Source organism: Pogoniulus pusillus, chromosome 20 (assembly GCF_015220805.1).
Source record: "Pogoniulus pusillus isolate bPogPus1 chromosome 20, bPogPus1.pri, whole genome shotgun sequence".
NCBI lineage: Eukaryota > Metazoa > Chordata > Aves > Piciformes > Lybiidae > Pogoniulus > Pogoniulus pusillus.
This window is the reverse complement of record NC_087283.1, coordinates 9934745-9959689: the sequence shown is the minus strand read 5'-3', so window position 1 is coordinate 9959689 and position 24945 is coordinate 9934745. Positions and strand designations below refer to the sequence as shown.

Sequence of the window (24945 nt, the reverse complement as noted above, 5' to 3'; positions counted from 1 at the left end):
CCGCTGCGATTCCACGTCACCCAGTCCAGCCCAGCTCCCGTCATGACTCTATTTGTGGTGTATTCATAGCAACTTGATAACAATTATTTTCTCCATTAACCGCTGCTGGAGATGGAGCTGATAAGGGCCTATCTGCATATGACAGTGTGGAAGATTAGTGCCCAAAGTACATGTTTGCCTTGGCGTCCCGGGGCGGATAAAGCCGCGCGGAACCCAATCGATCGGGCGCCAGGGCGAACACCCAAGGGTGACGTCACCCACATTTGGAGATTATTAATACAGGTGATAAGCAGGAATGATTAACATCAAATAAATCAATCACTGGGTATAAAAGTCCTATTATTTTTGGCTATAAATCAAAGTGCCTTGGCATATCGATTTCTAGCCATCGCGCTGAAAGCTTTAGTGGCCGTTATTGCTGCTCGGCGTTATCTCTGCTATCACCTCCTTATCAAAGCAAGGCTAGTGCCAGGTGCAGCTGCGTGCCCGGGCTCTCGGCTCCCTTGCCCCCATCCTGCTTCTCCCTCCCCCCACCCTGCCACCATCAGATAAGAACCACTCGCTTCTCCTTGCTGCTGAGCAAAGTTTGCATCCCTGCCCCGCTGTTGGCATCACCCCACTGCTGGCATCAGCCCGGTGGGGTTTGGGGGATGCTCTGCTCTCCTCCCCCCTCAGTTGCTGGTGGGTGACGGTGGCAGGTTTTCTTGCCATTAGCTGGGCACAGCCTTGCCCTGCTGTGGTTTATCTCGAAGGGCACTTGCAAACATGAGCTGATTAGGATTTGCCCCAACCTCCACAGGAAGGAACTTAAAGGATATCTGGGGAACTGCTTCAGCCCAGCCCTGAAACGCAGCCACCTCTAGGGTGGGGCATGGCATGGCACAGCACAGCAGCAGGCAGGCGACAGCGGGCAGGAAGCAGGCAGCAACGGCCATGGCCCCCCAGTTCACCCCCAGTTGACCCTTGTCCCATCTGTGGACCTACTTGGTGCCAAGGCTTGTGGCCTCAGCAGCTGCTTTGCACCCTGAGAGGGTCACTTTGCACTCCAAGGAGTTATTTTGCACTTTGCAGGGGTACTTTGCACCCAAAGGAGCAATTTTGCACTCCGTGAAGTCACTTTGGATCCCTAGAAGAGGGTTACTCTGCACTCCAGGGGAGTCACTTTGCATCCCTGGAAGGTAAATTTGTCACTTTTTGCACCCTGGTGAGTAACTCTGCCCCCTAAGGTGTTGATTTCCATTCCAAGGGGTCGCTTTGCACCCCAAAAAGTCACTTTGTATCCTTGGGAGGCATGTCACTTGGCACCCCAAGACAGCAGGTACTTTGCACCCCACATCCAGCAGCAGTTCCTTGCCAGGACAGGTGAAAGGCACTGAAATGGATCCAATGTGCTGGTGCTCATCAGCACCCAACACAGTGACCAACCCACCTCTGGGGTCCAGCAGCCCAGCTTGTGCCCCATCCAGGCACACCACTGACTCCCACCAAGCCAAGATTGCTCCTGTACAGCTTCTCACCATCATCCAACCCAGGGGCTGCTCCCAAGAGGTCCCTCCATGACTGGAGGTTGTCTGGTGGAGTGGAACACCCCAAGGAGACTGGGGTTCAGGAGTACTGAACCAGTGCCTTGATCCTTGCTGAGTGAGCACAATGATTTGTGGGCTAATTATAACCAGCAGAGATGATGCCCAGAATGCCATCAAGCTAAGGAGGGTGCTGTGGTAGCACAGACCATCCCCATGGTGGGGGGCCACACCTTGTTTGGCCTCCTGTCATGACGGTGAGGCTCACCTTCGCTGCCGGGGGGGCTGGAGGTGTCACATTCAGCAGAGCCCTCATGATCCGAGGTGGCCGCTTCCCTCTCCAAAGGGCTCTTGTCACCTGCCAGACCCTCCTCGCCTTCCTCCATCGCTGCCAAGGAACCTGTCAGAACACAGAGAGGATGGTTAGAATGGGAAAAATATCCCAGCTGGGATACCAGTGCTTTGAAGCACAGCAAAGGGCCATTTCTATGACCCACCACAGGCATAGGGCCTGAAAAAGATGCCCAGGAGACACCAAAGATACTGCTCTACAACCCACAGGAAGGGGAACACCTTCCCTAGCCAGCCCAGCTTCGCCTTGGGCTCCCTTGTCCCCTTGCCAAAGAGGGTTTATAGAGCTATGACTTGCTCCCAGCTATCCCTACAGGATGACCAGGTTCTCCTTGAGACACTGGGAAATAAGCCCTATAGGTACATGTTGAAGTGCCCAGCCCATGGCACCACCCTTTCCACCCAGCACCTGCTCCAAGAGGGGTGAGGGATTCAAGAAACTGTCTCCAGTACCCTTTGACTGATGGGGGTACCCATGACAGAGTCCCCCACCGTGCCTACAGCTCTGGGCAAAGGCAGATGGTGCACTGAAGGTATGGGGTTGCAAGCAGGGTATGTGGAGGGTGAAAATGGGGGGACAGAGGGTACAAAGAGTGGCACACGGAGAGTGCAAACAAGGAGCACTGAGGGTGAAAATGAGGGGACAGAGGGTGCAAAGAGTGGCGGACAGAGGGTGCAAAGAGTGGCGGACAGAGGGTGCAAACAAGGAGCACTGAGGGTGAAAATGAGGGGACAGAGGGTGCAAAGAGTGGCGGACAGAGGGTGCAAAGAGTGGCACACGGAGAGTGCAAACAAGGAGCACTGAGGGTGAAAATGAGGGGACAGAGGGTGCAAAGAGTGGCGGACAGAGGGTGCAAAGAGTGGCACACGGAGAGTGCAAACAAGGAGCACTGAGGGTGAAAATGAGGGGACAGAGGGTGCAAAGAGTGGCGGACAGAGGGTGCAAAGAGTGGCACACGGAGAGTGCAAACAAGGAGCACTGAGGGTGAAAATGAGGTGCATAGAAGGTTCACACGAGGGCACATGGGAGGTGCAGATGCAGACACAGGGTGCAGAGCACAGTGAGGGTACAGAGAGTGAAAATGGGGTAGATGGAAGGTGTAAATGAGGGTACAGAGGGCACCAACAGCACGTGGGAGTACAGAGGGTGCAAACCGGGTGCATAGAGGATGCAAACTGGTCTACAGAGGGAGCAAATGGGCCACATGGAGGGCGAAAATGTGGCACATATGAGGGACGCTCCAGCAGCTCCCCCAGCCAGAAGAGCCCTCCCAGCCCAGGACGCTGTTTCCACGGCGACACAGCATCCCCATCCGCGCCAAACCAAGCCAGATGCAAGGCAGCAGCGGCACACACGCGGCCTGCGCCGCACGAAGCCACGCTGCGGGGGCTGCCTGCTGCCCCATCCCGCCGAGCCTGGCACCGGGGCAAGGGGAATGGCACGGTGACAAACTGTCTGCAGACCTCAGCTGCTCTCCCTGACTCCAGGCATGTATATTTACAGCCGGAGAACAAAGAGCCCATAATCTATACAAAGCAGACAACAATGAGCGTGAATAAAGAGGCTGCGGGAGAAGGGAAGGCAATTTATTCTAATTCTGCTAATTTCAGTTCCAGCACAATTAAAAAGGCCCTGATAATATTCAGAAACAATCGCCAGCTAACAAATCGTTTCTCTCGCTGTAAATGAAACATTGTTAGGCTAATTTCTTCCTTCACGCCTTCACGGCTCGTGGGCTTCTGATAAAGTTAACCCAAATCTCGCCTTGCTTTGCGGCTTGGCACCTCCAGCCTGGGTGGGGAGGGATGGATGGAGGCAGGGAGGGATGGAACGAGCCAAGGAGGGGATGGATGGGGTTGGGGATTGTGTGTGGCACCTACCCGGGGGTATCCGGACCACCTGCATCCTACTCCGAAACAGGAGAGAGGTGAGGATGCTCTGTATCAGCGTGAAAGTAAAGAAGCTGGTGTTTAGGTACCACAGTGTCACCGAGCGCCTCTGGGGGTGGTGGGTGGCCAGGAGCATCTCAGCCTTGCTTCATTGTGGGCCCTGGATGCAGCCCTACATTTTGTCACCGTGGGCCCTGGATGCAGCCTGGCACCATGTCATTGCAAATCCTGGATGCACCCTGGCCTCGTGTCACTGTGATCCCAGCAATGTATCTCTGTGGTCCCTGGATACATCTCAGCACCATATAACCACGGTCCCTGGATGCATCCCAGCACCTTGGAACCATGGTCCCTGGATGCATCCCAGCACGCTGTCACTGCCATGCCAGCACTGCATCACATCAGTTCCTGGAAGCACCCATGCACTCTATCACAGCAATTCCTGGATACATCCTGACACCTTTTCACCATGATCTTGGCAATGTATCACTACAGTGCAACGCCAGCAACTCGCCACTCTGATCCTTGGACACATCCTGGCACTGTGACAGAGCAATCACTGGGTGCATCCTGGCACCATGTCATTAACAACCTGGTACTCTGTCTCAGTGGTCCCTGCATGCACCCCAGCACCGTGTCACCATGTCTGCCTGCACCACACCACCACAATCTCTGGATGTGTCCTGACACCAAGCCACTGATGTCCCTGGATGCATCCCAGCACCCAGATTATCTCACCACAATATTTCACCCATGCTCAGCGGTTGCTCTGTCGCCAGGCACTCCTGGCTGCTGGGGTTAACTGAGCTATTGGCTTCAGGGGAAGAAAAAAAGAGAGTGAGAGAAAGAGAGGGAAAGGCAGAAGGGGGCAAAGGTGGGGGGGAAGAGGAAGAGAGGGTGGCAAAGGGGGGGGGAAGAGGAAGAGAGGGTGGCAAAGGGGGGGGGAAGAGGAAGAGAGGGTGGCAAAGGGGGGGGGAAGAGGAAGAGAGGGTGGCAAAGGGGGGGGGAAGAGGAAGAGAGGGTGGCAAAGGGGGGGGGGAGAGGAAGAGAGGGTGGCAAAGGGGGGGGGAGAGGAAGAGAGGGTGGCAAAGGGGGGGGGGGGAGGAAGAGAGGGTGGCAAAGGGGGGGGGGAGAGGAAGAGAGGGTGGCAAAGGGGGGGGGGGAAGAGGAAGAGAGGGTGGCAAAGGGGGGGGGGAAGAGGAAGAGAGGGTGGCAAAGGCGGGGGGGAAGAGGAAGAGAGGGTGGCAAAGGGGGGGGAAGAGGAAGAGAGGGTGGCAAAGGGGGGGGGAAGAGGAAGAGAGGGTGGCAAAGGGGGGGGGAAGAGGAAGAGAGGGTGGCAAAGGGGGGGGGAAGAGGAAGAGAGGGTGGCAAAGGGGGGGGGGAAGAGGAAGAGAGGGTGGCAAAGGGGGGGGGGAGAGGAAGAGAGGGTGGCAAAGGGGGGGGGGAAGAGGAAGAGAGGGTGGCAAAGGGGGGGGGAAGAGGAAGAGAGGGTGGCAAAGGGGGGGGGGAAGAGGAAGAGAGGGTGGCAAAGGGGGGGGAAGAGGAAGAGAGGGTGGCAAAGGGGGGGGGAAGAGGAAGAGAGGGTGGCAAAGGGGGGGGGAAGAGGAAGAGAAGGGGGGCAGAAGGAGGAAGAGAAGGGGGCAAAGGGGGGGGAGGAGGAAGAGAAAGGGGGCAAAGCGGCAAAGGGGAGGAAAAAGAGAAGGGGGCAAAGGGAAGCAGGGCAAGGGGGGGGGTAAGAAGCATATAAAGGGAAGAGAAGGGAATAGGAACGAAAAAAAATAACGAAGGAAATATTTAAAAAAACGAAAAGAAGGGGAAAAGGGAAGAGAAGGGATAAAAATTGAGGCAAAAGAAGAAGAACAAGGCAGAGAAGGCAGCGAGGGAAGGAGAGGGAGCGTGGAGCAGGGAGCGGCGCGGAGCAGGGAGCGCCGCGTCACTTCCCCGGGCTTGCTGGAAGCCCTGCACAGTTATCACCGCACACAGCCTCCCTCGGCTTGCCTGATCTGTCTATTCTTCATTAAGCAAATACGCCGAAATGGAAATGAAAACATAATAGCTATTTGATTCTGGGTGAGATATTTTGCATATTGGTTGGGTGCTGATAGCGGAATTTCATCAACTCCCTTTTTTCATGCTTTAAAACTGAATTACTGAGCCTGGCTTTACAGAGAGAGAGGGGGAAGAGCCAAAAAAAAAAACCCCTCTCCTTTCCAAGATGCTCTGCTCTGACGATTAACTCTTCTCCCTCTATTTTTTTTTTTTAATTGATAACGAGGATGGATTTTTTTATAGTAAGAAAAAAAAAATTGAGAGTCACTAAAAACTTTGAGGAATGGCAGCGATGTGCCCCGAGTCACCCACCTGCAGGACAGGGATATGCAGGGCGTGAGGGTTTGGCATCGCCAAGGCTTTTCCAGGGGATGGGAAACCCCCTCATTGACTCAGGTGATGATTGTGGCAGAAGTGGGAAGCCAGCCGCCTGGAATGTCATTTCCTGCAATCAAAGCTCCTCGAGGTGGTGGTGCTGTCCCTAAACCTCTTCATGTCCCCTCCCCCCCCCACCAAAATTTTGCAGCCCGGAGGAAAAGGCTGCAGGAGGGGGCATAAGAGTTGGGATTTCCTAGGGAAAAAAGTCCTTTGGCCGCTCCCCGAGCATCGCCCAGGTAATGATGGGATCGTTTCCCTCCAATTAAGGTTCTCCCAGAGCAGGAACAATGAAGCTTTTCTTGATTCTTTGTGCTTGGCTGATAAAATGAACTAGAAGGAAAAATAACAGGGAAAATCCAAAAGGATGGGGGACACACGCACACATCTCTGGGCTGCCAAGAGCGAGACCCTGGACGCTCCAAGAGCTGGTACACAGACAAGAGCAAAGCGATAAGAGGCTTTGATAACAGAGAGAAAATAGTAACAGCTCCAGACTTTCCCACCGGCTCCAGAGCAGGGGGAAGGAGGAGGAGTTCCCATGGTGGGAAGCAGGTCCTGGATCCAAAGCACGTGCATGCTGAACTGATCTGCTGGAAAGCAGCTCTGTGGAGAGGATGGGAGTGCTGGTGGGCAGGATGTTGCCCATGAGCCAGCAATGTGCCCTTGAGGCCAAGGCGGCAAACAGTCTCTTGTAGGGCACGAGAAACAGTGCAGCCAGCAGGCTGGGGGCTGTTCTCCTGCCCCTCTACTCTGCCCTAGGGGGGCAACATCTGGGGGCCAGTTCTGGGCTCCCCAGTTCAACAGTCATGAAGCTACTGGAAAGAGTCCGGTAGAGGTGATGAAGATGCTGAGGATCCTGGAGAATCTCTGTGAGGAATAAAAAGCTGAGAGCCCTGGGGCTGTTTAGCCTCCAGAAGAGCAGCCTGAGAGAGGATCTGATCAGTGCTCAGCAAGAGATAAAGGGTGAGGGGCAAGAGGATGGGGCCAAAGTATTCTCAATGGTGCCCAGCAACGGCAAAAGGGGCAACAGGCACACACTGTGAGTCAGGAGGTTCCACCTGAACAGGAGTGAAAACTTTGATGAAAGGGTGCTGGAGTCCTGGAGCAGGCTACCCAGAGAAGTTGTGGAGTCTCCTCTGGAGAGATTCCAAACCCACCTGAACATTGTTATCCTGGGCAAGCTGCTGTGGGTGACTCTGCTTTAGCAGAGTGGTTGGACTGGATGATCCCCAGAGGTCCTTTCCAACCTTCCCATGCTGGGATTCTGTGGGGAACAACCTTCCTTCATCATCTTGTGTTCATCAGCTCACATCCACCTCCACAATCCAATATTTTTACAGTTGGTCAGCCTCAGAAAGGGCTCTGGGAGCCAGGAAGCGAGGACCAAAGTCCAGAGCCAGGCAGCTTGACACGCCAACCTCACCTACTGGCAACCCAAAGCTCATGGTGCAGCAAGTCCCCAGGCTGCTCAGTTCTGGGGTGTCAAACCCCAGGCATTAGAGGACATATGGAATGTCCCCAGCATCACCAGAGCCATGTGGGCAGCATGATGGAGGTTCTCTTTTCCATCCTTCCAGCTGCTCCTTATCCCTGTGCTGACCCTGAATCCATCTTCTAATTAAAATTAAACCATAATGGTAATTATCATCATCAACAACAACAACTAATATGGTCCAAAACAGTTGGATGAAATGCTCTACCAGGTCTTGAGGTGCACAAAACATCATCACAATGTTCATCCAACACCTTGCAATCATGATGCAGGGAATCCAGCTCAGTGACTGCCTCCTTGAGCTCTCCAACCTCCTTATTTCCCCACAGATTTTGCAGTCATGAGGAAAAGGATGCAAGAGTTGGCACAGGGTTGATATTCCCTAGGGAAACACACTCCTGAAGAGAGTTGCAGCCCCTCCTGATCCTTCCTTGTGATTTGGTGGGATCTAGCCCACAATCGTGATTCCCTAGGGTCTCATAGAGGGTTGTGCCATATTGGCACTTCAGCAACCTGGGCTTCAAATCCCAAACCCACCCATATTTGATGGGACACCAACTTGCTTCTTCTCATCTCATTTTTTTCCTTTTGGATTCTATTCATATGTGCTTTCCCCAGTGACCTCATGTGCCCCTGAGCCCATTCCCAGGGGATTGGTGATGCCGAGGCCAAGTGAGGTTTTCAGAGATGAAAAATTATGCTGGTCCCCAAAAGTCATTATCCAGCAGGTATTTTTTCCCTCCCCTTCCTTTTGGTTGATGCTGTTGGGATGCAGAATAAATCATGATGCTCCCCAAAATGAGGGTCTTGTGTGGGCAGGGAGGGAGGCAGGGAGGCAGGCAAGCTGCCCCCTCCCCCCATCCCCTTTTTGGATGAAAACGAACCTTTTTGAGCACAAACCAACTTTCTCCTCTATCAGTCCAACTGCAGCATCCCAGGACTGTGTCCCTCCCAGGGAGATATCAGCACATTAAATATCAGGCCCATGCACAGAGCTGATAGTGGTTGGGGCCAACCCCCAGCAGTACCTATCTCTAATTTGGGGCACTTCTCCATCACCCCCCTGGGATAAAACTCACCCTGGCCCATCCCATGGTGTCCTGAGTTAAAAGGGTGAGGGGGGGAAAAAAAGAAAGAGAGGATGTTTGAGGAGGTTGTAAGTGGAAAGGAGGATTTATAATGGATTTATAATAACTTGTTATTAATTTAAGCTGAATTTATCCAGTAGGAGAATGAAGGTTAGTGGGGGGTGCTGGGATCGCTCAGGGAGGGGGAGAGGGGTGTCTCATAATAATTTATGATTAAATTAACAAAGGATTGTTAAATTAATAAAGGATTATTAAATTAATACAGGATTATTAAATCTATTTGGCATTTAGGACTAATTTTTCCAAGAGGGAAATAAGGATAGTAGGGGCTGGAGGAAGGTATGGAGGTGGTGAGGGATGCTGTGATTGCAAGGGGTGAGTGCTGTAGATGGTCACAGAGGGGTAATAATACATAAGTATTAATAATTAGCAATGACAAAATTATTAATTATTATTAAATGTTATTATTAGTATTAATAATAATACCATTCTTAATATCTAACTTATCCAGGAGAGGAATAAAAAATAGTGGGGAAATGGAGGTGGTGGTGGTGTTGTTTGTAGGTGCTGTTTGTGGGTGCAGTGAATGCTTCTGGGGGGTCAGTCTAATAATAAATTATTGAGTTTGTTAAGTATTAAGATTAAATTTGTCTAGGAGGGGGATAAAGGATTGTGAAGAGATGAAGGTAGTGCGGGGATGGAGGCTAGTAGGGGAATGGAGGTGGTCATGATGCTCCAGTTACTGATTTTGGAAGGGGGGGGAGGGGATGGATACTGCAAATGCTTATGAGGAGGCATTATAATAATCTGTAATAATCTACTATTAAAGTTTACTAAGCATTTAGGCTTAACTAGTCCAGGAGAGGCATGAAGGATAGTGGAGGAATGCAGACATTTCTCATGGGGTGAGTAGGATGCTGCAAGTGTTCACAGAGAGATGCTGCAGTTACTGATAGGGGAGGGGTGTGTGTGAGTAGGTGCCATGGATGCTCACTGGGGGTGGGGGGAGTACTATAATTACTTATTATTACATGTGTTCATTATTTAGGTTGAAGCTATCCAGGATCAGACTAGAAGATCATGTGGGTATGAAGGTGGTGGAAGAAAGGAGGATAGTGGGAGGCACTTCTCATTGCAGGGGGGGTGGTGTTAAATTTAACATTAAATTATAACATGAAAATATTTGGGGCAAATATTTCCAGGAGGGGAATAAAGGATTGTGAGGGAATGAAGGTGATGTAGGAATAGTGGGGGAATGAAGGACAGTGTGGGGAAGTGCTGTGATTTCTCATGGCAGCTATTAAATTTAATATTAAGTAATCAAAGTATTTGGGACTGTTTTTTTTTTCCCTCCAGGGAAGGAATAAAGGTGGTGGAGGAACGGAGGACAGTGAGGTGTGCTGTGACTTCTTGTAGTGGGGAGGTGTGGAGGAGGGTACTAGAATAATTTAATATTAAATGTATATAGTATTTGAGGTAAATCTTTCCAGGAAGGGAACAGAAGATTGTGGGGGAATGAAGGTGATGTAGGAATAGTGGGGGAATGAAGGGAGGTGTTCAAGAAAAGCCTGGATGAGGCATTTAGTGCCATGGTCTAGTTGACTGGCTAGGGCTGGGTGCTAGGTTGGACTGGATGAGCTTGGAGGTCTCTTCCAGCCTGGTTGATTCTATGGTTCTATGACAGTGTGGGGAAGTGCTGTGATTTCTCATGGCAGCTATTAAATTTAATATTCAATTATTTAAAGTATTTGGGACTGTTTTTGTTTTCCAGGGGAGGAATGAAGGTGGTGGAGGAACGGAGGATAGTGGGGGGCCGTGAGGGAGGAGGTAGGATGATGCTGCAAGTGCTCTCAGGGAGATGCTGCAACTCCCGCTGGGGGGAGGGGTGGGGGGAGGCTGTCACTCTTATCCACGCCCCAACCACTCTAAACCCACCATCGGGTTACCATCGCAGGGCTGACACCCTAACAACACCCCAAGCATCCCTCCTTGATCCAGGACAGCATTTCCCAGGGGGAACCTTTAGTTGAGACTGAAAGATGCCGGGAAGCAGCCAAGCCTGAGAGCAAAGAATAACCAACCCCAAACCCAACAACCCACTTCGCAGATAGGGGAAGAGATTGGTTTCAAGTGGAGCTGCTCCCCCCTGCCAAGTCCAGCTCCTATCTGTGCGGGGTGCAGTTACTTAACATTCATCACGGCTTGAACTCTGTAACTTTATCAGCGGGCGAGCATGGCGCCGGCGCCGAGCCCAGCCATTCCCGGCGCTCCGATAGCTCCGATAAGCAGCTGATAGATTACAGCAGATTGCTTCAACTTCAGGGGCCGCGATTACCAAGCCCAATAGGGAGGGAGGGAGGGAGGGAGCAGTTTTCCAGCATCAAACAGCAGCTCAGGGATTGGGGGGGGGGGGGGGGGGGGGGGAATATTAAATGATGGGAATGAGGAGGCAGGAACAATGACAGGCGTGGAATTGCCTGGTTGGAAAAGGCTTTGGGATCATCGAGTCACAGGATCATAGAATCAACCAGGTTGGAAGAGACCTCTAAGATCATCCAGTCCAACCTGGCACCCAATCCTCTCCAGTCATCTAGACCATGGCACTAAGTGCCTCATCCAGGCTTTGCTTCAACACCTCACAGTATCACAGTATCATCAGGGTTGGAAGAGACCTCACAGATCATCAAGACCAACCCTTTACCACAGAGCTCAAGGCTAGACCATGGCACCAAGTACCACGTCCAACCTTGCCTTGAAGTGCCCCAGGGACGGTGACTCCACCACCTCTCTGGGCAGCCCATTCCAACGCAAATCACTCTGGCAAGAACTTCCTCCTAACATCCAGCCTAGACCTCCCCTGGCACAACTTGAGACTGTGTCCCCTTGTTCTATTGCTGGATGCCCGGTAGAAAAGACCAACCCTCACCTGGCTACAGCCTCCCTTCAGGTAGTTGTAGACAGCAATGAGGTCACCCCTGAGCCTGCTCTTCTCCAGGCTAATCAACCAGGTTGGAAGAGATCTCCAAGATCATCCAGTCCAACCTATCACCCAAGTCCAACCATAACCTAGCATCTCTCTAACATCTCCCTGTACACAACCATCAGACCATGTCCCTAAGCAAATCATCCACACAGCTTTTAAATGTACCCAGGATGGTGATTCCAGCACTGCCCTGGACAGCCTATTCCAGTGACGCTTTTGGTCATCATTAAGGTTGGAAACGAGCTCTAAGATCATCAAGTGCAACCATCAGCCCAACAACATCACCACAGTCACTAAACCGAGTCCCAGAACAAAGTGACTTTGTGTTTCAGATGGGGTTGATAGTACCCTGATAGGTTTTTAAGAGAGGAAGGGTCTAATAAAGATGTCCCCAGCTCTGTCCCCAGCTCCCACACATCAGATACATGGGAGAAGAACGCTCCATGAGAAGAGGATGTGATGCTTACTGTAGGCAAGGAGATTATGTTCAAAAGCACAAGAGGAAAACTGAGGTGCCTGGTGGGGCCTTTCTGCATCTGGCAGAGACAGGCTGGTCCTGACTGGGAACACCCAGGGGTGTCCTCCATCCCAATCCCCATCCATAAGCAGTTTGTGATGTTTAACCCCATGCTGACCCAAGCAGGATTTAGGCAGCCTTCATAGAATCATAGACTCAACCAGGTTGGAAGAGACCTCCAAGATCATCCAGTCCAACCTAGCACCCAGCCCTAGCCAGTCAACCAGACCATGGCACCGAGTGCCTCATCCAGGCTTTGCTTCAACACCTCCAGGGACGGTGACTCCACCACCTCCCTGGGCAGCCCATTCCAAAGGCAAATCACTCTCTCTGGGAAGAACTTCCTCCTAACATCCAGCCTAGACCTCCCCTGGCACAACTTGAGACTGGGTCCCCTTGTTCTGTTGCTGGTTGCCTGGGAGAAGAGACCGAACCCATCTGGCTCCAGCCTCCCTTCAGGTAGCTGTAGTCCTGAAGACCTTGTGCAAATCCAAGATGGGAAGCAGCTAGAGACCCTAATAATATGGAAACAACTTCATCTGTGGAGATCAGGCTCCAAATGTGTGCAAGGTGACACCAATGTCTGAGGTGGCATAGGCGTGCAAGGTGGCACCAGGCTCCAGGGCTCACTGCCACCACTTCTCCTGCTCTAGGTGCCTTCCCTGCTGCTGGCCAGAAGGAGCTTTCCTGGGTGAAAACTCCTCAATTCCAGCACTTTTCCTCCCATCTGGAATAAAGTCGTTCCAGCTGGGAATGGCTGGGGCAGGGCGGGGATGCTTGCCTGGTGGCAGGGCCCGGCAGCGCACATCAATAACAGGTGACGGCGAGGCCAGAGGTCAGGCTCTTTGCTAATCTAGCGACAAATTACCCTGGAGATGCCACGTCAGAGCCATTCCCCTCCCCGTGGGAACTGCTTCCAGGTCCTGTCGGGTCCACCCCACTGCTGGGGACAAGTTGAAACCTCTACCCTGAGATTTTTCAGTCCATGATAGCACCAGGTGAGGACAAGGATGATGGAAGGATGAGGGGATGAAAGACATGGCTCAGAAGATCACCAGACCCACCACCGAAAACACTCTGGCTGAAGTCTCCCTCCTGCTCCCAGTCATAGAATCAGCCAGGGTTAGAAGGGAGCACAAGGATTGTCTAGTTCCAACCCCCATGCCACGGGCAGGGACACTCTACCCTAGATCAGGCTGGCCAGAGCCTCATCCAACCCTGCAGCATGCCCAGTACTACCTCCCAGTGCCATTCTGGACCGCTTCAGGGTCTCCACGTGGCACTGCACCAGCAAATAGGGACCAGGAGCAGGAAAACGACCCCAAGAAGCCACAGTGCAACCGGATCACACATCTGCAAGAAGCAGCATGGGCTGCTGGCACAAAGTCTGGCAGGTGAAGGTCACAAAGGCTGTTGGGACAGCACTGTCCCACACAACACCCGACTGATAAGACCCTTCTCTTTGTTGAACCAGCACAAGCAGCAGCAGCACCTTCAGCCCTCCTCATCCTCCAGCTCCACACAGAGTGGCCGTTCATGCCCGACGCTGAGTCTGCTCCGTGCAGCCCCGCGTGTGCCTGAGCTGCCTGGGTTTTTTTTTTCCCCTCCTTTTTCTTTTCTTTCTTTTTTTTTTTTTTTTTTTATTTTTTTTTTTTTTTTCCTGTTCTTGGCATTTTGGTGGAGCGAGATAAGAGTAAAAAACAACAGAGCTGCTCGGAGAGTGAAAAAGGGAGATAGATAACACAGATACTGACTCCTACACAAAACAGTCCTGGCTTTATCGCTGCTTTTTATCACAGTTCCCCCGAAAAAAAAAATAAAGAGAGCAGCCCAACTGGAATGGGGCAGCACATTAAAAAATGAACTTTATGCTGTTTGCTCTTTAGTTTTATGCCGAGATGAAACAAACTTAGATTCCCACAGTCGATACCTTTCCCAGGGTAAGGAGCCACAAAAAGTCTGGAAAGCCCTTTTTGCTCCAGCAAAAGTGGTTCAATGGTCATAATGGTTACAACTGGATGGGTTAGTGGGATGAGGCTGGTTTTAAAGTATCCTACTGGAGTGGGCAGCATCTCGCTAAATTGGGCACCATCCTGCTGGAGCAGGCAGCACCCTAATAAACTGGGCACCATCCTGCTGGAGTGGGCAGTATCTTGCTAAACTGGGCACCATCCTGCTGGAGTGGGCAGCATCTTGCTAAACTGGGCACCATCCTGCTGGAGTGGGCAGCACCCTGCTGGAGCGGGCAGCACCCTCATAAACTGGGCACCATCCTGCTGGAGTGGGCAGCATCTTGCTAAACTGGGCACCATCCTGCTGGAGTGGGCAGCACCCTCATAAACTGGGCACCATCCTGCTGGAGTGGGCAGCATACCGCTAAACTGGGCACCATCCCACAGGACCACATCCCACCCAGCAGAAAACAGTGAAGCTAAGGCTAGAGATGGATGTAGAAAGGCAGATGCTTCCCGAGCATCCCTGAACTCTGCCAGCCAGCTGCCAGTGCCTGGGAACAAGCAGAGCTCAGCTGAGATGCCGGCACCAGAGTCCCGGCCACATGCCACAACCGTGTGGCATCGCTTCAGCTGGCAAAGCCAAACATCCCCGTGATGCCAGCGGGTCCCTGGCATTTACAGAACCTCCATCCCAGCAGAGGGACGTGACTACACGGCTGATACACCCAATCCACGTGGCTCCCAAAAATCCTTTGCCAACAGTGACAACCCTGTCCCTGAGGTCACGACACAGGGCTCTGCCAACCCTGGGCACAGGCTGGGGAAGGTGTTTGGGAACTGAAAAACTCCAAGCTACAGGGCACAGCCAGAACGAAAGAACGGGGGGGGGGGGGGTGGGGGGGGTGTGTGAAATTAAAGGGATAATAATAATAATAATAAAAAACTGGACTGAAGGTTTTCCCCCTCCCCTCGCACTCCCTTCCCTACCTTCTTTTTGAAAAACATAATTTATCTGTGTATTATCAAGAAATCCAGACACTTTAATCAGTGAGCTATGAAGTCAGTATTTCCATTCTTATCTAGCGGAGGAGTGGAAATGGAGAGCAGATAGGCAGCTCCGAGCCGGTCCGTGGTGGGGAATGTTAATGGGAGGAGCGGCAGAGCCATTGGCTACCGAGCTGCCGCTATCGCTGCCATTATCGGGACCTTATCGAGGCAACCATCGCAACGCAGTAATGGGGCCAGTTCAACTTTCCGCATTATCATAGGAGCTGGAAGTAGCAATGAGAGGCCTCGGCTGGGAGACGGAGAAGCCAGCAAGCGAGCGGCCAAACTTCCCGGCGGAGCAGTGAGAGAGAGGTGGGGGAAGCAAAAAGCACTTTTAACTCCCCCGTGGTCCCTCCCTCCCCCACCACCACGCTGGGTGATGTTCTCCTGCGAGGGCATCCTTCCGCCTGTTCTGGGGACCAGCCTTGAGGCACAGCCCCAAAACCTCAAGTACCAGCCCCCACGTGCATCCCCAGGTACCAACCCTGCCAAGGGTCCCAAAATCCCAGGCACTAACCCCAAGGCACATGCCCAAAGCACTGAATACTGACCCTGAGGTACATCCCTAGGTATCAGCCCTGACAAACATCCCCAAACCCCAGGCACTGAACCCGAGATGCACCCTCAGGCACTGACCCTGCTGAGCATCCCCAAAGCTGCCAGGCCACAACTCCATTGAGAATCCCAAAAGCACAGAACCATGACCCTGCTGAACATCCCCAAAGTAGCCAGGCCACAATTCCATTGAGAATCCCAAAAGCACAGAGCCATGACCCTGCTGAGCATCCCCAAAATTGCTGAGTATCCTCAAAACCATGAGTACCAAATTCTGCTGAACATCCCCAAATATGAGGCCACAACCTTCCCGGGCTTTGTGCTTCTGGGCACTCACTCCACTGAATATTCCAAGAGCCCTGGGCACTGACTCCAAGGTGCATCCATGGGCACCAACCCTGTCAAACACCAATCCTGTCAAGCACCCCTGAAGCTCCATGCATTGTGCGTTCCCCAAGTCCAAGGCACTGAACCCACCAAATATCTCCAAAGTACAGGACTGGGGAGCTCACCAAGTATCTCCACAGCTCTGGGCTCCAACCCCAAGGTGCGTTCCTGGGCATCAACTGCCCTGAACATCCCTGAAGCCACAGACACTGATCCCAAGATGCATCTCAAAGCTCTGTGCACCAATCTCGAGGCATATCCCTGAGTACTGACTCCTATGACTATCACCAAAGCCCCAAGCACCAACCCCTGAGGTCAATCCTCAAAGGCCCAGGCACCGGCCCTGAAGTTCCATGCCCAGGCACCAATCCCTGAGCGCCTCCCCACATCATCAGGCATCACCACTCAGATGCATCTCTGAATCTCCAGGCACTGACTTAAAAGTGCATCCCCAAAGTCCAATGCACCAACCCCATCAAACATCCCCAAAGCACAGGGCCAGGACCTCAAGAAGCATCTGCAAAGCTCTGGGCAGCAACCTGGGGAGTGCGTTCCTGGGTGCCAATCTCCCTGAACATCCCCCAAAGCTCCAGGCATCGAGCCTGAAGCACCTCTCCTATGAGAGACTGAAAGAGTTGGGGCTGCTCAGGCTGGAGAAGAGAAGGCTTCAAGGTGACTTTACTGTAGTCTTTCAGTATCTGAAGGGAGCCTACAAAAAAGCTGGGGAGGGACTTTTCAGGCTATCAGGGAGCAACAGGACTAGGGGCAATGGAGCAAAGCTGGAGGTGGGGAGATTCAGACTGGACATGAGGAGGAAGTTGTTGAGCATGAGAGTGGTGAGAGCCTGGAATGGGTTGCCCAGGGAGGTGGTTGAGGCCAGGCTGGATGAGGCTGTGGGCAGCCTGGTCTAGGGTAGGGTGTCCCTGCCCACGGCAGGAGGGTTGGAACTAAATGATCCTTGTGGTCCCTTCCAACCCTGACTGATTCTATGATTCTCCATCCCCAAACCCTGGGGGCCACGACCCCCAGGCGGCCAAGGCCGAGAGAAAACAATGCTCTGATACTTCATCAGATGAGCAAACGAGAGGAGCACATTTCCTCCACGCGCTATCGGGGGGGGGGAGATGTCAAGAAAATATGTTGATGTGAGAAAGAGGAGATAAAGAATTATTTTGGAGGAAAAAAGCCGTGGAAGGCGCTTATCTGGAGTGACTCATAGGCACACACTCCTTAACCCCACTGCAGCCCAAGGTCAGCGGTTGCATTCCTTTCAGCATTTCAGCCCTTCCAAAATAACATGTCGCTGCGGGAACAATGCGGAGCCTTCCCCCCCGCGGCCATCGGAAGACGGAACTGTATTAGCCCCGAAACACTTGAACTCGCCTGATAAAAGAAGCGACGGGGACAACAGCCCGGCCAAGGTGGAGCAGCCAAAAGCCCTGAGTCAGGCAACAGAAAGTCACGGGACGTGTCACACCGGGAAAAAAAAAGACATATTGGCCTCCTGCTCCCTTTCCAGCTCTTCTCTGGTGGAGGGGAGAGGATTTCTTTTCCTTCCAGGAAGAAAAATCCACACCCTCGGTGCAGCCACTGGACTTGTAGAGTTGGAGTGTGATATGAGGAGAGGCTGAGGGAGCTGGGGGTGTGCAGCCTGCAGAAGAGGAGGCTCAGGGCAGACCTCATTGCGGTCTACAACTACCTGAAGGGAGGTGTAGCCAGGTGGGGGTTGGTCTCTTCTCCCAGGCAACCAGCAACAGAACAAGGGGGGACAGTCTCAAGTTGTGCCAGGGGAGGTCTAGGCTGGATGTTAGGAGGAAGTTCTCCACAGAGAGAGTGATTGGCATTGGAATGGGCTGCCCAGGGAGGTGGTGGAGGCACCATCCCTGGAGGTGTTGAAGCAAAGCCTGGATGAGGCACTTAGTGCCATGGTCTGGTTGACTGGCTAGGGCTGGGTGATAGGTTGGACTGGATGATCTTGGAGGTCTCTTCCAACCTGGTTGATTCTATCATTCTATGGGGCTGGCACAGAGGCCTCTTCCAACTTTTTCTTCTCGAATAAAGCCATTTGAGCAGCACAAGGTTTCTCTGCTCCTGCCATCTCGCCCAGCTGCTACTCGCATCCCTCTCACCAGTCAGCCTTGAGTCCCAGCATCCGGCTGTGCCCCACAGAAGGTTTTCTCCCCATGCCAGCCAGCGTCTTCTGAGGCAAATCGTGAGTGTTACTTTTGCCAGCACACGTGGACCATACTCCTCCCTTCCCCAGAACAGGTGTATTTAACCCCAAATCCAACAACACCAAGCAGGGTACAGTGGCTCTGTCCCCAGACTGTGCCAGCCCCACAGCTCCCAGTTTGAGCAGCACTGTACCTTCTCACCTCAGGGACGCGGGTGGCATCAACCCCACGGCTGGCACTGGATTAGAATCATAGAATCAACCAGGTTGGAAGAGACCTCCAAGATCATCCAGTCCAACCTAGCCCAGGCTATCCAGAGGACAATGCAGATCCACCAGCGCAGGTGGTAGATGTGAACACTGCTCCTTAGTGACCTCACACCACATTGTATGTGGGATGCTACCAGGGCTGAGTGGCTCTGATGGGTGATCACAGAATCACAGAAACATCCAGGCTAGAAAAGACACCCAGGATCACCAAGTGCAACCTATAACCCTACTCTACAAGATTCACCCTAAACCATGTCCCTAAGCACCACATCCAAATGACCCTTAAAACACATCCAAGGTGAGTGACTCAACCACCTCCCTGGGCAGCTCACTCCAGTGCCTCCCATGGCTTGAGACGGAAGGGTCCTTAAAGAGTCGGGAAGGGTCTCCAAGGTGGCGTGGAGCTGCACCTCTCCAGGAACCACAGATCACCTGTGCCATGGCGCTATCTCCTTGCGCAATCTGCTGCAACACCCATGGGGAGAGGACTGCTTCCCAGGCCCTGATTGCTGAGCTGGCCTGCTCGCAACTTGGCGAAAGGGGAACCTGCCGCTTGCGAGGCGGCCTCGTGATTCACGATGGAAAAATAAGACCTTGCCCAACCGCTCAAGATGGGATCCAGAGCTGTAATTCCCAGCTGGAGCTGGTTTTCCCCACTCTGCCACGGGATGTCGATGGTGGTCCCCGCTGCATGGCATTGTCATGGCTCCGTGCCTGCTCGGGGCACCCAGGGAGAGGAAGGCACAGCAGTGTCCCCTGGGGGAGTAGGAGGTGGAAGAGCAGCAGCAGACACAAACCAACCCAACCCCAGCGCCCACGGGACCTGGAAGCAGCGGACTTGCCAAAGCTGCCGTGGCTGCCAGCGCCGCCTTCCCGCCCCATGGCTGCCAGCGGGGACGTGCACCAGGGCTCTCGGCAGAACTGGTTTTGCCACGCTGCTCGGTGCCCCACATAGGATCATTAAGGGTGGAAAAGACCTCTAAGACCTCATCAAGTCCAAGCATCAACCCAACATCACCATGTCCACTAAATCATGTCCCTCAGCACCACATCTCCACAGCTTGGAAACCACTCCAGGGATGCTGCCTCCGCTGCCTCCCTGCGCAGCCTCTTCCAATGCCTGAGTGCTCTTTCAGTAAAGAAGCTGCTCCTAAGAGCCAACCTAAACCTCCCCTAGTGCAGATTGAGGCCACTTCCTCTGGCCCTGGCAGAGGTCAGCCTGAGGCTGGCAACTGCCCTCTGAGCATCTTGCACACATCCTCCTCACCTGATGGGAATGGCTGGGAAGGGACATCCTGGGGATACACCCCAAATAGGGTCCCAAAACAGGTTCTTAAGGGAATTAGCCAAGTGGGACAGCCATGATGTGTCTCCCATGGCCGTTAGAGCACAAAGTTGGTGGCACATGGTGGCTGAAAGCTTTGTAAATGTATATAGTGTCCCAGAGAGCAGCCATGGTGAGCTGTCCCCTTGGCCACCAGGTGCTGAGCATGGTGCCGATCCCTCTCCCATCCCACAAAGATATTCATGCCTGCACAACTGGTCATGGAAGAGAAACTTCTTCCAACACCATCCAAACCTGACACCAAACAGGACCATGGCTTCTGTGTGGTGCTACCAACTTGCCATGAGGAACCATCTGGTGACAACCGGAGGAGATCACCACGATCAGGAGATGGGTGACAGCTGGGAGAGCTCCCACCAGCACAGCCCGGCCTAGGGGTCACTGTCCCTGTCCCATCCTGTTGGGACCATGATGGGTTCTCACCCCTAGGAGTCCCAGATACTGCATCCCAAAAGGCTGGTGGCATCTGGGATGGGCTGAGCTGCTGCGGGGGCAGATGTGCCACAAGGCTATGCTGCCTGCACCCCTGCCATCACTATGGGAGGCCACCAAGTCAGGGCTGGCAAATGCCTTGGGGAGGGGGGACGTTTGCACAAGAGGGAGGGGTTGGCATGCAGGTAGCACCCGTGGGTGCAGCAAACACATGGGACACAGTGATGTCACCCTTGGGATGCCAGCAGTGGGGCACGGTGGGCTGTAACACCAAGGCTGTCCTTAGGGAAGACAGAAAATACCAGTTTGGGGAGTGGAGCTGGAGACTGCCTGCATCCACCTCATCCCTGGGGAGCAGGGAGCAAACCCTCCCCATCCAGCAGAGCAGCCCAGGGTAATACACCTTTCCACTGCCCACCTCAGCCTGGAGCAGTCCCTCCCTGGTAGACCTGGATGGGGAAACTGAGGCAGGCAGGAGGGTGAAGGAAATGGAGAAGTGCAGTGGTGTAGGGGGAAGGAAAAAGGCATGGACCAAAAGGAAAGGAACAACTCAAGGAGCAAAAGGAGCAGGCAGGAGGCGTGCCTGCAGCATCCCACGCCACCAGCTCACCACACTGCTGCCAAAAATAGACTCTGGTTGGCCACTGTCAGGCTCTGCAAGAAATGCAATTTCTCCCAGCTCCTGGGCAGGACGACCCCTGGCTGGCACTAAGACACCCTGACCAGTCCACGATCCCTTGCCTAGCATCTTAAACCCTTTCCTTGGCACTGTGACCCCTGGTCTGGCATCAAGACCCTCTTCCCCAACATCACAACCCCCATCCCTGGCATTAAGGTCCTCTTTCTGGCACCATGACTTTCCCTGGCATTGTAACTCCCTGCTCAACACCACAGTCCCTTCCCTGACACTGTGGCCCTCTCTAACCCAACACCAAGACCCCCTTCTCAGCACCGTGACCCCCTTACCTGGCACTAGGAGCACCTTCTCTAGCATCACAACCCCTTCCCTTATATCAACACTTCCTTTACTAGCACCATGACCATCTTCCCTTGCACCACGATCTCCCTTTCTAGCATTAAGACCCCCTGCCCAGCACCTCAACCCCTTCCCCTGGCACCACAACTCCTTCCCCAACACCATGACCTGGCATCGAGACCCCTTTTCCCCTACCATGATCTCCTTTTCTTGCATCATGACTCCCTTCCCCTGGCACTGTGATCTCCTTCCCTGGCATTGCAACCACCTGCCCAGCAGCACAAACCCTTTCCTTGACACCACAACCCCCTTGCCCAACAACACGACCCCTTTTGCTGGCATCGAGACCCCCTTCCCTGACACCACAGCAGAGCCCAGGCAGCACCAGGGCCGCAGCCAAATTTGCGAAAGAGCAAAGGGGAGCGGGGGGGGTGGGGGTGTGGAATTAAAATACAAAACCACCTCACTCCACCTCACCGAGAGGCTGAGCTGCACAGATCGCCCTCGCTATCTAACACCATCTAATAGCAATTAAAGAAAATCCACACACACAAAAGACGACGGTGCCTTCATCACCCCCCCAGCTCCCCCCCCCCCCCGCCCAGGCTTCACCCCGGCTCAGCCGAGCAGAATGGGAGATAAGGATCGAAAAAGAAAGTCAAAGCCTCTCATCGAACTAATGCAACATCTGCAGCTGATAAGAGGGTGCTGGGGAGAGCTTGGCACAGATGGGGTTGGGGGAATAAAAAAAACCTCCGAATAAACACCTTGAGAAATAGAAATGCAGCTGCCCCCCTCCTCCCCCCATCCCAAAGCAGATAATTAAGGCGTCTGCGTTAAGCGTATTTGTGATGGAACAAACTGTTGGAGCCCTTTTGCCCCTTTTTTCTTTGCTGTGTTTGTTGTTGGAGCAAATCCTGTTCGGGTCTGGTGTGGAGAGATAAGTTGGTTCCTATCTGCCCTGACAATCGCTATCAGGATGGAGATCGGTTTTGGTGGAAGCTTATCAGAGCTGGGATCAGCTGCAGCTGAGAGCAGTGCAGAAAAAATAAAAACGCTAGGGAAAAAAAACCCCAAGCAACAGAAAGCTTGAAAAAAGAGGGAGGAAAAAGGAGGAAAAAGGAGGAAAAAGGAGGAAAAAGGAGGAAAAAGGAGGAAAAAGGAGGAAAAAGGAGGAAAAGGAGGAAAAAGGAGGAAAAAGGAGGAAAAAGGAGGAAAAAGGAGGAAAAAGGAGGAAAAAGGAGGAAAAAGGAGGAAAAAGGAGGAAAAAGGAGGAAAAAGGAGGAAAAAGGAGGAAAAAGGAGGAAAATGGAGGAAAAAGGAGGAAAAAGGAGGAAAAAGGAGGAAAAAGGAGGAAAAAGGAGGAAAAAGGAGGAAAAAGGAGGAAAAAGGAGGAAAAAGGAGGAAAAAGGAGGAAAAAGGAGGAAGCAGAGGGAAAAAAAAAAAAAAAGGAAAAAGGGAATAAAAAGGAGAATAAAAGGAGGAAAAAAATGGAGGGAAACAAGGAAACAAGTCCCCAAACCCAGAAGCAGGCCCCTGCAAATGGTGCACAAACGCTTATTTCCGCGTCATTTTGGGAGAACAAATAAAGTACAATATATCCGTACGAGGAAAAGAGATGAAGATGAGCATGATGAGATGGATCTCGTCCTTATCAAGTCCCCATCGCAGGACCCGGCGCTGGGGCGCGCACAGCGGCAGCAGCAGCAGGAGCAGCCGCCCCAGCCTTGCTCATCGCCCGCGCTCCCCTGTTTGAAGTTAATAAATACACTCTGTAATCTGGGCTGGAGATCAGCTCCCGAGCTCTATCAGCCCCTCACATCTATCTACCAGCAGAACAAAAGACAAGAAAACAAAATAAAGAGAAAAAGAGAAGAATTAAACCAAACCACCAAGCCTATAAAGCAGCAGCGGCAGCTGCAGGGAGGGTTTGACAGCTAGGGATGGGGTGGGAAGTGAAAAAGAAGTGTGTGTGTCCCTCCCCAGGGTAGATACCCTATAAAAGTAAATATATTAAAGCTCTGAGTGTTGGTTTGGTTTTTTCCTCTATCAGAAACCACCATCCTGTGGCAATCGGCTTTCAAAGCCTTACTGGGCAGAGTGGGTGCTCCTCAAGGTGGGGGCGGGAGGTTTGGAGTGACCCTGAGTTGCAGGTCTCCATCGTTGCTCCAAAAAAGCAAAAGAAGAGAGGAGAAGAAGAAGAAGGAGGTTAAAGCAGTTGGTTAAATATAGCCCGGTGTGTGTGATCTTTGTCTTATCAGTGCTGGCGATCGGCCGCTCTCCCGGCGATCTCCCCGCCAGCCTATCTGTGCATCGCATCGAGCTCACAGAAAAAATAAAAGCGAAAAAAGAAAAGAAAAGGGAAAAAAAAAGTTAGAGAAAGACGAAGAGGAAAGAAAGAAGAAAAAAGAAAAAGACAGACAGACAGAGAGAAAGAGAGAAAGACAGAGAGAGAGAAAGACAGAGAGAGAGAGAGACAGAGAGAGAGAGAGAAAGACAGAGAGAGAGAGAGAAAGACAGAGAGAGAGAGAGAAAGACAGAGAGAGAGAGAGAAAGACAGAGAGAGAGAGAGAAAGACAGAGAGAGAGAGAGAAAGACAGAGAGAGAGAGAGAAAGACAGAGAGAGAGAAAGACAGAGAGAGAGAAAGACAGAGAGAGAGAGAAAGACAGAGAGAGAGAGAGAAAGACAGAGAGAGAGAGAGAAAGACAGAGAGAGAGAGAGAAAGACAGAGAGAGAGAGAGAAAGACAGAGAGAGAGAAAGACAGAGAGAGAGAAAGACAGAGAGAGAGAAAGACAGAGAGAGAGAAAGACAGAGAGAGAGAAAGACAGAGAGAGAGAAAGACAGAGAGAGAGAAAGACAGAGAGAGAGAGAGAAAGACAGAGAGAGAGAGAGAAAGACAGAGAGAGAGAGAGAAAGACAGAGAGAGAGAGAGAAAGACAGAGAGAGAGAGAGAAAGACAGAGAGAGAGAAAGACAGAGAGAGAGAAAGACAGAGAGAGAGAAAGACAGAGAGAGAGAGAGAAAGACAGAGAGAGAGAAAGACAGAGAGAAAGAAAGACAGAGAGAAAGAGAGAAAGACAGAGAGAAAGACAGAAAGAGAGAAAGACAGAAAGAAAGAGAGAAAGACAGAAAGAATATCCCGAACAATTCCCCTCCCCCCCCCCAGAAAAAAAAAAGGGGAAAAAAGCAAACCAAAGGAAAAATTCCCACCCAGTGAAACCCCCGGAAGAGCTGAAGCTAAGAGCAGGATCATCACGTCACACACCAAGGGAAAGAGAGAAAAAAAAGCAGCAGCAGCGAAAAAAAAAAAAAAAAAAGAATTAAAATAAAATCAGCAGATAGCAATCTGGAGGAAGGTTTTTAATGCTCCAACCAAGATGATAGCTAAGGATAGACTTTGTGGAAACAGGTCCGGTCTGCACATGAGAGGAGTCTGGTTACCAGAGCCCTGATTCATGCATACCTTCCCCCGGCGCGCAGAGCCGTCGCAGGCAGCGGCAAAGGAGCTCTCTGGCCGCGCTCGCCGCCTCTAA

The 24945-nt window shown here is 52.4% G+C and overlaps 1 protein-coding gene across 2 annotated transcripts in view; it reads right to left on the bottom strand.

The window, feature by feature from the left end:
* Positions 1 to 24945, bottom strand: part of ZFPM1 (zinc finger protein, FOG family member 1) — a 48579-nt gene that overhangs the window by 21711 nt on the left and 1923 nt on the right. For both annotated transcript variants that reach the window (XM_064160097.1, XM_064160098.1), the window contains exon 2: positions 1792 to 1923. In XM_064160097.1, the coding sequence (XP_064016167.1) occupies positions 1792 to 1923 (132 nt within the window). The remainder of the gene's footprint in view (positions 1 to 1791; positions 1924 to 24945) is intronic.